This window comes from Tilletiopsis washingtonensis, assembly GCF_003144115.1.
Source record: "Tilletiopsis washingtonensis strain MCA 4186 unplaced genomic scaffold FA09scaffold_19, whole genome shotgun sequence".
NCBI lineage: Eukaryota > Fungi > Basidiomycota > Exobasidiomycetes > Entylomatales > Tilletiopsis > Tilletiopsis washingtonensis.
The window spans coordinates 197,430-208,312 of NW_020312016.1; the positions used below are offsets into that span (position 1 = coordinate 197,430).

Consider the following 10,883-nt stretch of genomic DNA (forward strand, 5'->3'; position numbering starts at 1 on the left):
AAGTCGGCATAGCGATGCGTTGTGTCTCTCTCGCTCGCTCACAGCCGGCTCGGCCACAAGCTTGCGAGATGACACAATTGCTTGGAGAGGAGAAACGTGACACGATTACATCGCAGAGAGGGGAGGGTGTGGAGCGTTGATGGTACAACGGAAGAGGGCGGAAGTGTTACAGAAGCTACAGATTACGAGGGACAAGAGAACAGCTGATACATGGGAAGAGAGTAGAGGTGACTCGGTTTGGCGAAAGAAGGATAGATGCGTGCGTGATGGTGGTGGTGCTACGACATCGAGGGGTGGCCGCTGCTGCTGCTGCCTGAACTCGTTGGCGCATGCACGACGAGATTGAAAGCTATGAGGGGCAGCATGTGCGTCAGAGCGAGACACGTGGTAAGCACGACGTCTCACAGCCGCTCACCACTGCGCTTCCTGTTCGGCTCAGCGCTTGAGGACTCGGCCGGGCTGGGCGTCTCGTCGCGCGCGCGCGAGAGGCGCTCGCGTTTCCAGCGGTCGAGCGACGAGGAGATGCTGTCGACGGGCGAGGCCAGCCGTGCGCCGCTGAGATGGGGAGATGTGCGTAGACGCTTGGCGTGGCGAAGCTCCTCTTGCAGCTCGAACTCGGTGGGTGCCGCAGCGTTCTCATCGACGAGAGCGCCGCGGCCGCTGCTCTCGCTGCCGCTCGCCGCATCCGAAGCGTCGCGCGAAAAGATACGCTTGAGCTCACGAGTGCGCCTGCGCGTCAGGCTCGGATACTCAGTCGAGCTCGGCGTCTCGTCGACGTACACTCGCGATGCTCGAATACGCATCCACTGATCGACGTCGAGCGCCGGGGAGAGAGAGTCGATGGGCGCAGCAGGTTCGGCACCGCTCTCATGACTAGACTTGCTTGCTGCACCATCACCTGGACCATCGGACGCGCCAACGTGCTCGAGATGAGACGCAGTGTTGCGCTGGAGCAGGGACGTGCCCGAGTCATTGCTTTCACTGCCGCTCGCCACGTCCGGAGTGTTGCGCGTGGAGAGGTACTCGAGGCTTGAGGCGCTCGAGAGCTCTGAGCTCGAGCTCGCGGGTGCCGGCGACGGAGGCGAAGGAAGCTCGCACGGACGCATGAGCGGAATCTTGGGTGCGTGGTCGGCCGTGGCGAGGGCAGGCGGAGTCTGCAGCTCCTGGGAGGATTCGGTCGGGCCCAGTGTGCCCTGACGCTCCCACCAGGCAGGCCCGCCTGCGTCGGAGGCTTCGCCGTCGTAGTATGCCCACTCGGCACTGGCGCTCACGCTGCGCGTCATGGCATACGCGACGTGCGCTCCTACTGCGGCTGATGAGGCGGCCAGCTTGTCCTCGACTGCTTGTGCAGCGCTCTTGAGGGCGCTCAGCGCAGCCCTACGCGTGCGTCGGGCCTCCCACTGATCCGCTTCGGCGCCGGTCATCTCGGCTCTGAGAGCGCGGTCGAACGCTACTTCTGCCTCGCTGAAGCGGCCCTCGAGACGATGCATGCCTTCGAAGGTGCTGCGAATGCTCGGCAACTTCGCCTCCAATGGTTCATCGTCATCGAAGTCGGAGTCCGTCGAACGACTCTCTGCGTAGTCCGAGTACATTGTAGAGCTGTGATTCAGATCGTCAGCTTCGGCTCAGCATGCAAGCCGCAGAGCGCAATCCCGAGGCATGTATGCGATGCGTACAGCCAACAGATCATCTGCGCACAGCAAGGGAGAAATACTCACACAGACACGAGCGAAAGGGAGCTGGCAGACGAGGACTGCGGCGCGACTAGACGCTGATCGCTCGAAGCGAGCCGCGTTGGCGCGTGCTGGTGCTTGGCCGGAGAGGCGCGACTGGAGAGCGAGAGTAGCAGCGAAGAGCCAAATGAGGAGGGAAAGAGGTTTGAAGATGCGGCTTGAGGTGACGTGGTTGGCGAGTGGCGTCTCGTGAGGCGGGTGTGGTGGACGGGAGCCAAGCCGCGGACGCCGCTGCACGCGTGATCGGGTGCCGCGCGCGCCGCTGCCACCGCTCCCGACATCATGGCACTGCGCCGTTCGCACAAAGTAGCTTGAGCCCTTCTTTGAGGACGTTCTGTCTAGTGGCTTGCGAGCTCAGGGCTTCAAAGACCCGCCAGCTCGGCATGCATGTCTCTGAGGTGAGATCTCGAGGACAGGACCCGCTTCAAGCTTTCTGAGCGTCAAGCTCGCGAGCATGGACCGAGCTTCACTCTGCTCTCTCTGTGACCAGGCTTTGCTGATGTGTCGTACGCTACAGGTGGTCGTGGGCTATCGAGATGAGGTACACGGCGAGAAGGAGAAAGCGGACCAGGGCGAGAAACGGGTGTGGACAGGAAGTGGTGTGCGAGTGCGAGGCCGCTCATGGTGACGACGAGACTGGGTAGCGCACCGCAAAGACTAGCATCAGCAGCTGCGCAAGGCTTACAGCTCGCGAAGCGGCAGCACGAACGCACAAGTATCTCTGCACGTTCTTCGGCTGGTCGATCATGCCGGCAGCTTGGGCGAGCTGATAGGAGGCGCCGCGCCGTTGTACCAAACATCGATCGAACGCAGTCGGCGAGGAACAGGAAACGGAGACGAAGAGTTGCCGGAAGCTACATGCTCGGACGAGGCCTGCGCAGACGCCGTCGACACCTCCTGGCTAGACTCGCCGGCGTCGTTCCCGTTGAAGGCGAACGGAGCTGACGAGACGAGAGGGTCAGTCAGGCCCCAAAGTCCGCCATGTGGTCGCAGCACTCACTGGCCGCGCGCGGATGCTTGCTCGGTACCGCGGTCTCTTCACTCTCGCGCTTCTGGCGCGACTCACTCGCGGCAGAAGACGAGGACGAAGAGCTGCGGACGGAGCCGGAGCGGCGTGGCTGCCCCTGCACCGGCTGCTCGTCTCTGTCGTCCTCTCCAGCGCCCACTGAATCCTCTTCCACCGCTTCGTGCTCCTCCGCCCCGCTCACTGCGTCAGAAGCGACTTGTGAAGAGGACGCCTCGGTGACGTCGTCCTCGGCATCGCCTTCCGACGGAGCGGGCGACATTGCTAGCTCTGCTTCGTCACCAGCTTGAGTCTTCTGTACTGCGTCCGACGCCGAGCTGAACATGCTCGCCCACTCGCTCTGCTCCACCACCACGCCAGATGCCGCTCCATACTTGCGGAGAGCGCGGCGTTTGGCCTCAAGGAGCGCATCGTGCGCCGCCCGGCGCGTCTGCTGCGCGTCGCGCAGTGCAGCTTCGGCCGCCTGCTCGGCCTCTTGCGCCTGCTTGAAGGCCCGCTGCGACTCCAGGAACGCAGCACCCGCTGCGCTCGCTTCTGCGAAGGTCACTTTGCCCTTGTCGAGATCGATGCATTCTGCCGCCATGGCGTCTGTGAGGCATCGCGGCGTCAGCAGGGACAAGCGGGGTAGCACAACTTCAGACAGATGAGGAGCGCCAACTGAATGAAGCAGGCCGAGAAGAGACTGCCTCTTATGCTACCGCACTCTCCAGCCAAGCGAGCTCACGCGAGGAGCAGACTCACTCCACGCGCCGTTGCGGCTCATCGTCGCGGCGTTCCGAGCTGGCGTTGTACACGCGCGCACTGCGGCGCAGAGGCGGGTCGTGCAGGCACGAGCGGGAGTGGAAGCGATGATCAGTCGAGACTGAATGGAGAAGCTCGAGGCCCGCGTTCGTGAGGTGGATGTGGTGGAGAGGAAAGAAGTGCGCGGCACGGCGCGCCGACGTGCGCTCTTCAAGGCGGCCCGAGCGCACCGCCGCGGCACCACCTCCTGACGGCAACAGCCTGCTCTGCTAGAATGGGCCGCGCGGCATGCGCACACCAGACATGCGGACGATCACGAGGGACTTACGCTCTATCAAACCCCTGCAGAACCTGACGTACATCCCAAGCTTGCACTCTGAAATGCGCTGGCCCCCATTTCGTGCACTGCACGACGCCAACCCATCGCTGCCAGTCATGCTCCCCTGCGGCTGAGCCGAGCTCATGCCCAGCGCTCTGCGAGATATGACATCGGTAGATGGAGGAGATATACGCTGATAGAGAGATGCTAGAAAGTCGGTGTTGATCGGTCAAGTAGCGAGACGACGGAGGAGACAGAACGTTCACGGAAAGAGACGGATGGCCAAGGCGCACGAGGGAATCGAAGTGGGCTATAGGCCGGGCGGCAACTACACGAGGCGGATTCGGTTGCAGAAAAGGGAGGCGCAGCAGGGGACAGTAGAGGCCAGCAGGAGAGGAGTGAGAGTGTGGCGATCAAGGATGTCACTACTCAAGAGGCGATTGGGAATGGTGGCGTGTGGGACGGTCGCGACCGCAGACGCATGGCGGTGCCCTGCTCCGGACCGATTCGATGATCGTCGCCTGGGCAACTGAGTGACCCGCTGGCAAGCGGTGGCTTGAGGGAGCGGACCCCCTGTTGAACCGGAGCAGAAGGCACTGCAGACAGCGACGGCCTCTTTTGCGGTCATCATCAGTAGATAGGTATCCTACTCCGTGTCTCCGCTGTCGGAAAGACTGGACGCTGAGACGAGGGGCCAGATTGTTGGACTGCGGTCGCATACAGTACAACTCTCTGCTCACAGATACTCACAGGCAGTACACTGGCGCTTCTCGGCCGACTCATCCTCGTCGCTGCTACGCTTGCAGCCGGCAATGCGATAGCCGACCTGACCCGCGAAAAGCTCTTCCAAAACTGGCAGCTGGTCAGGCATCCGCAGCGCTTGCACTTCCTCCGACATATCCTCCTTCCCCGCCTCTGACGCCGCGCTGTCTTCGCTGTCAGACTCGTCTTCCTCTGCCTCGTCTGATGTGTAGGACGGGCCCTCCTCGTCTGATTGTAGCGTACCAATCTGAAGATAGCCCGCCGCCTTATCGACGAGGTTCGTCCAGAGTCTGCCTGCTCTCACCTCCGCTGCCGTATCCAGCAGACTACTGCACGCTTTCTCTGCAGTCGCGTCGCGAGCGCTGCGGGCGTGCTGGTGCGCAATGACTGCTGCCTCGTGAGCCTTCTTTGCGGTCTTCTCGGCCTCCTGCGCATCCTCGACGGCTTGCTGCGCCTCTACGAGCTCGCGCGTGATGTCGGAGACTCCCTCCAAGTGTTCTTTGAGCGCCTTCGCACCCCATAGGGCGTCCGCACGAAATACCTCGTCGCTTTCATCAGTGCTTGGGCTGCTCTGTTCTGGTGAAGCATCCGGGCGGCATGTCAGCCCAGATGATTGGAAGACCTACGCATCTCGCCTGTGACCCGCTGCGATGCGTCGCCTTTTCCGGGTCAAGAAGGCGCTCTCTTGAAAACTCACTGCTGTCACTCGGTGACTCCATTCCGTTCGAGATTACGAAGCGCCAAGGCGATTGGACGACGAGGCACCGCAGGGGCGCGGCTGAAAAGACATCGAGAAGCATGAGCGGGGCATCTCAGACGGACGGACGTAATGGACTTACGAATAGGGCAGCAGTCGAAAGTGCTGCGAGGATGCAGAGATGATCTCGGCGGTACGGCCGCGATGTTGGTGGTGATGAGAGAAGAAGGAACGACGGCGGCGCGCGCGCGCCCGAGATCGACCCCACTTCCGCGCGTGCGGCGGCACGCTCGGACCGCTGGCTTGAGGCCTGCCTTCCGTCGCAGCAAAGTTCATGAGCTGTCTTCAGATGATAGACTGTCAACACTTCCGCTGCATCTCATAAGCTCACTCAGGGAGGAGCGCCGACAGGACGAGCAGGTCGTGGATCCCCGGCCGCTTCGGCTTGCACTCTGTCTTCGAGGTGGACCGCGTGCTCTCCTCCTCTCTATCGCGCAGTCGTGAATCTGCTCTCTGCCTCCCGTGAGCTGTCAAGTCGATCGCAGAGAGCGCTTGATGGAACCAGCCACGCAAGTTGCGACACGCTCTCGTTTGAGGTTTCACGGAGCGGGACTAGGGCGAAGAGGGCGAAGACACATGGTAGAGGTGACCTAGAAGCGGTGTACATGATGGTGGTACGAGGACATGCGAGAGCTTTACAGGGAGGCCCGAGAGCTGCCTGCGAGGCGAGACGCAGAGGGAACGCGCATGCTCGGAGATGCTCAGGGAGCGAGATGACAAGGCAAGGTTCACGAGGCGCAGGCAAGTCGACGGAGCCTTGAAGCGTTGCCTGCAACGCGGCGCACATCGTGCTGAGTCGTTGGACGTCAGCGACGACTGCGTTCATGCATGCGTGCTGCGACTTTGCAACGTATTGCGTTAGAAGCGCCGAAAGCGGAAGGCGTACAAAGACTCACAGGTGCCAGGGCGCGGCTTAGACGGTCCAGCGCTGGTGCCAGCACGCTTGTGCGCGCGGGAGTCGCCTTCATCATCGGATGAGGGAGGACGAGAGCCGGGCAGCGGCACTGATTATAGCCTCTGAGCCTCCTGATCGCAGCAACATGCAGATCCAGACTCACCGAATAGCAGATCGAGGCCTCCTCCGTCCAGCCTAGCCACAGCATGCGCTCTCGAAGTATGCTTGACCGCAGGAGCAAGTGGAAGTGCGAGTCGAGCGGGGCCAGCCTGTGAATGCGCCCGTACCACCGGCAGCAGGTCCTCCAAGCTGAGCTCCTCCGAGCTGCTCGAGTCGTCGCACTCCCCTGCTTCGTCGGACGCCAGCCCTCCGTGCTCCATGTCTTGCGCCAGCGATGGCGCAGTAATGCTCTCTCCGCCGTCACTCGAGCCAGAGCCATCAGAGACGGCATCTCCACGGCCTTGTCGCACTGGAGCCTGTCCACCTCGAGATCCGTCACAGCACGATGAACAATCTGTCTCCAGCGACGCTCAGCTCTGACGACATCCGCTCCGTTGATGAGCTTGCGGTTGACGCGTCTCGAAGCAGCGTCGAGAGCGCTGTACGCCACGGCGAGGGCATTCTGCGCGTCTATGTGGGCCTGCTTGGCGGCTCGCTCGACGGCTTGTGCGCCCTCGACGGCTTGCTGAGCCTTGAGGTAGGTACGCGCCGATTGCATGACTCCTTGAAACATCTCCTTGGACTCGCCGAAGTTGTTCAGCGTGCGATCATTTTGCATCGCGTCGTGCTCCGAGCTTTGCATGGGCGCGCCCGCTGCGTGCGCGAGCAGAGAGTCAGACAGCTGGCGGAAGCTGACGTGCCGCCGCTTCGACTTGGGAAAGCACTCACCATCGCTCATGGCACCTCCGCTCACGTCACCGTCACTCATGTGCAAGTCCATAGCGGCAGTCGAGAAAAGAGAGGATGAGGCGCGCGATGACTTGCGCAAAGGCGCGCGGCAACGCAGACTCAGTCGCCGGCAGCGCTGTGAAAGCGCAGATGCGTGAGCCAGGTGCCTGAGGGTAGGCAGGCGGACAGCACCCACAGATGGCGAGAGCAGCGATTGAGTGGTGAGTGGCAGATGCAGACGGCGGGTGTGGTGGTGCAGAAGCAGGTGCGTGCGGCCCGAGCGCGCGCATGTCTCGCTCCACTCGCCCTCGGCTGACGCGCCGGTGCCGTGCGGCTGCCAGCAGCGTCGGCACGCTGCAAAGACAGCGACAGCTCGCTGCTATACCGCACTTCTTCCCGCTCACGGCTGCGCTTGCTTCGACATACCGGCTTGCAGTCGAGTACTCCCGATCTCGGCTCAACCTGCTTGCAGTCGCAAGACACCTGCCTGCTCCGCAGACGTCGCGCCGGCTTAGCCACAGATGACCCTTCACGCTGAGGCAAGTGAGCATGAAGCACTCGACCATTTGCCTCATCACACGAAGCTAGCCCACCGTCTCACGCCTGAGTAACTCGGCGGCGCACTGCCGAGCGAGTGGTCCAAACGCAAAGCTGACTGCGTGCGCCGTTGACTGGGCTGCGCTCTGACATTGAGACATCGTGGCGTGTGGTACACGAGGTTCGTGATGCGGGACGAAGACTGGAAGCGGAACTGTCTTGTGGGTTTTCTGAGAAAGAAGAGGCTGCGGACCCGGTGGTTGGAAGACGAGACGAACAGACAGCGTGAGGCACGAGGTAGACGGACGGACGGTGCCGAGATGCGCTGCGATAGCAGTGGCCCTGCCGATGACGCCGTGTCAGAAAGGTGCGCTGTATCCTCCGCCGCGCCCCACTCACTCGAGACTCAAGTCAAGCGCACGCTGATTCAAGGGCGAGGCATCCAGCGGCGAGCACGGAGCATCTCCGAGATACCTGCGTGGCAGCTGCGTCAGCACTTTCTGTCGTTGACGAGGAGAGATCTGGGCAGCTCACGAGGAGTCGGCGCCTCACTGCGCGGGCCGAAGTCCCATGGATACTTGACGTCCTCGTCGACCATACGCTCGTTGAAGTCTTCTTCGCTCGCGATGGTAGAGCTGAGCTCGTCGTTCGCGGTGCGGCCTGTATGGAAATCACGTCAGACGTGGGACCGCGCACAGAGAAGTTGCGATCGCTGCGGTGCTCGACTCACGAGCGCCGTGCAAGCGACGAGTGCCTTTCTTTCCGCCGCGCTTGTTGGTCTCTCGCTTGCTGATCAGACGTAGGAGAGCCGTCGGGCCTGGGAAAAGCTCCTCGATCATCTCCTCCCGCTTCTCTACCGCAGTCTTGGGCTTGCACCTAGTCTTCTGCTCCTCCTCGTCTGCCTCTTCTTCGGAAGTGGCGCACGAGCTGGTCTCCGAGTCGGACGGAGAGGGCACGTCGAGCTCAGCAGAGTCGGCGCGCTCGCTGGAGCTCGGCACGAAGTTGAGTAGGCTCGCCCAATCGTCTTGATCGTCGACGTCGATGGCGAGTCGGCTGATTCTGCGTCCGAGACTTTCGGCTGCGGCGTGAAGCTCATGAATAGCTTGCTTGCGGGCGCGCACTGTTTCGACGTGTGACTGGCGAGCAGCAAGGTACGCCGTCGTATCGGATTTTGCGGCCGTGCTAGCCGCCTTAGAAGCGTCCGAATCTGCCGCAAACGCCAGACTGAAGGCTCTCTGCGCCCTGAGGTATCGCTCTCCGCTGCGCGCCACATCCTCGAGGAGCATCTCGGAGCGCTCGACCTCCATGTGTTTGTCATGGCGTGCGTCGCCGCTCGCCTCAGAGACTGAGTCGGTCCAGGCGTCGGTGCCTGCGTCGGACATGCTAGCTTGGTCGGCGTCAGCGTGTGGTAAGGAGGCTCCTGCGTTTGTGCACGCCAGACTCACGCGACTGAGCGACGCAAAGGTGTTGAGAGCCCCGTGTTGCGAGCCGGGGCAGTGAGCTGACGAGGCGGTGCGCAAGACGTGCGAGCGTGCTGAGAAGACGCCGCTGACAGTCGGAGGCAGGGCCAAGGACGGAGGCTGTGGTGGTGGCTAGGTGAGGGATGAGAGGCTGGCAGAAGGCGGGCATGACCGGAAAGCCGGCTTGACAGCACGCAGGCACTGGAGCAGTGACAGCCGCAAAAGTGCCGCTTTGTTGCTCGGTCACCGCAGCAGGAACAAAGTGGGTCCGCCACGCTCGAGGGACAAACGAGGGGAGAGCACGCAGCTGCGGCAGCTGCGGAAGCCCGCAGGCCGCAAGAGGGCACGGCTCATAGGGGCGGTGCCGCGTTTGCGGGTGACGCGGCCAACGCAAGCGCAGCCGTGGAAAGAACGGGTCGCGCGCCAGCATACCCCCGCAGCCGCCACCCGGGGCCCTCTCAGTCAGTGGTGCGGAGCAAGATGCGAGGTGGCGCTGATTGTTTCAAGTGGTGTCTGGCACAGACAGCTGCAAAGTCGACGGTGGACGAGAAGAACAGGACAGACGGGCAACATGAGGGGAACAGAACGGCGAGGAACGGAGGCGGACAAAGCGTGAGGCCATGATGCGCTGACGATGGCGACGCTGACGTTGAGATGCTTGCCGCGAGTCCGTGGATGATGACGAAAGCGCTCAGTCGCGGGCAGTCTGGCGACGTGCCTTGAGCGGCGAGTTGGCCCGGGCGACGGCTGTGCAAGGGTCAGCGGGTATGTCTTGCGAAGGCTGCGCAGCGCACTCACCTGCGGACGCAGCGATGCGAGGCACTGCGACGTCGCTGCCCTTCTGCGCTACATCTGCCTGAACCACCTTCTGAATCTTGGCCGGACGTTCGTGCTCGCGCGCTGAGCATCATCCATCAGCGACAGCCACACGTCACGCTCATTGGCACGGTCGACTCACCTTCCTCGCGAAGGCGCTTGAGCTCTGCGGCCTCTTCCTTCTCTTCCTGCTCGGTCTCGCGGGCCTGGGCGCCGCTGCGAACCAAGTAAGGAATGCGTCTGGGCTCATCGTCTTCGCCCTCAAAGAGAAAGTATCCGGCGCCCTGGATGCCTCCGTCCCACTCGCCGTCGAAGCCGGTGTAGGAATCTTCACCGCCCCAATTGCCGTCCATGATAGGCTCCGCAGTATCTTTGCGGCTACGCTCGTCACAGATAGACTCATTTGCTGCAGCACTGCACCCCGTAGCCCAGGTCACCTGGTCGCTTACAGCTCCTCGAGTTATCGCCAGCTTGACTTGGATCTCGTCCCACAACGCCTTGAGACCGTCAGCGGCCTGCTTGCGCCTGAGGCGCGCCGCATCGAAAGCGGTCGCGGCGTCGATCTCCGCTTGCTGCGTCTTCTCGAATTCCGTCTGTGCGTCGGTGAAGCGCTTGCCGACCTCGGCGACGTCCTTCAGAACCTGCTCCATGCCCTCGACGTCCATGCAGCCCTGTGCCTCGGGCATCGTGCCTGGCGAGCGACCAGAGAGAATGAGCAGATGCACGGCCCAAGCGTGGTGGCATGCGCGCAGTGCGCTCGGGCAAAGACTCACCGGTGGGGCTTAAAGAGCGCTGGCAGCTGAACGTGCGGCCGTGCGGCGTCGAGATGCAAAGCCGACGAGCGCAGAGGAAGGTAAGGCGAGGTGCCGAGACGAGAGGAGGCCGCTGCTGGAAGGAGCTCGACGAAGCTGTGGTGGTGATGCGACAAGAAGCAGCGGACGAGCGGCTCAC

General features: G+C 62.5%; 4 protein-coding genes across 4 annotated transcripts; all 4 read right to left on the reverse strand.

The window, feature by feature from the left end:
- Positions 1 to 278: 278 nt before the first annotated feature.
- Positions 279 to 1,592, reverse strand: FA09DRAFT_340579 (hypothetical protein; the record flags this gene model as incomplete). The annotated part of the gene is made up of 2 exons (XM_025744331.1): positions 279 to 349; positions 416 to 1,592. 2 exons carry the CDS (start codon positions 1,590 to 1,592, stop codon positions 279 to 281), a joined length of 1,248 nt encoding a protein of 415 aa, XP_025596289.1.
- Positions 1,593 to 2,211: 619 nt separating this feature from the next.
- On the reverse strand, positions 2,212 to 3,651 carry FA09DRAFT_331605 (hypothetical protein). Its single transcript, XM_025743095.1, has 4 exons — positions 3,499 to 3,651; positions 2,734 to 3,346; positions 2,447 to 2,674; positions 2,212 to 2,369 (listed from the first exon to the last, which is right to left on the reverse strand). The coding sequence occupies exons 2-3, from the start codon at positions 3,338 to 3,340 to the stop codon at positions 2,478 to 2,480; spliced, it is 804 nt and encodes a 267-aa protein (XP_025596290.1). The 5' UTR covers positions 3,341 to 3,346; positions 3,499 to 3,651; the 3' UTR covers positions 2,212 to 2,369; positions 2,447 to 2,477.
- A 4,432-nt stretch (positions 3,652 to 8,083) lies between these two features.
- On the reverse strand, positions 8,084 to 9,038 carry FA09DRAFT_340581 (hypothetical protein; the record flags this gene model as incomplete). The annotated part of the gene is made up of 3 exons (XM_025744332.1): positions 8,084 to 8,130; positions 8,191 to 8,316; positions 8,387 to 9,038. The coding sequence occupies 3 exons, from the start codon at positions 9,036 to 9,038 to the stop codon at positions 8,084 to 8,086; spliced, it is 825 nt and encodes a 274-aa protein (XP_025596291.1).
- Positions 9,039 to 9,807: 769 nt separating this feature from the next.
- Positions 9,808 to 10,618, reverse strand: FA09DRAFT_326382 (hypothetical protein; the record flags this gene model as incomplete). Its single annotated transcript, XM_025741208.1, has 4 exons — positions 9,808 to 9,863; positions 9,915 to 10,016; positions 10,075 to 10,315; positions 10,382 to 10,618. The coding sequence occupies 4 exons, from the start codon at positions 10,616 to 10,618 to the stop codon at positions 9,808 to 9,810; spliced, it is 636 nt and encodes a 211-aa protein (XP_025596292.1).
- Positions 10,619 to 10,883: the final 265 nt, after the last annotated feature.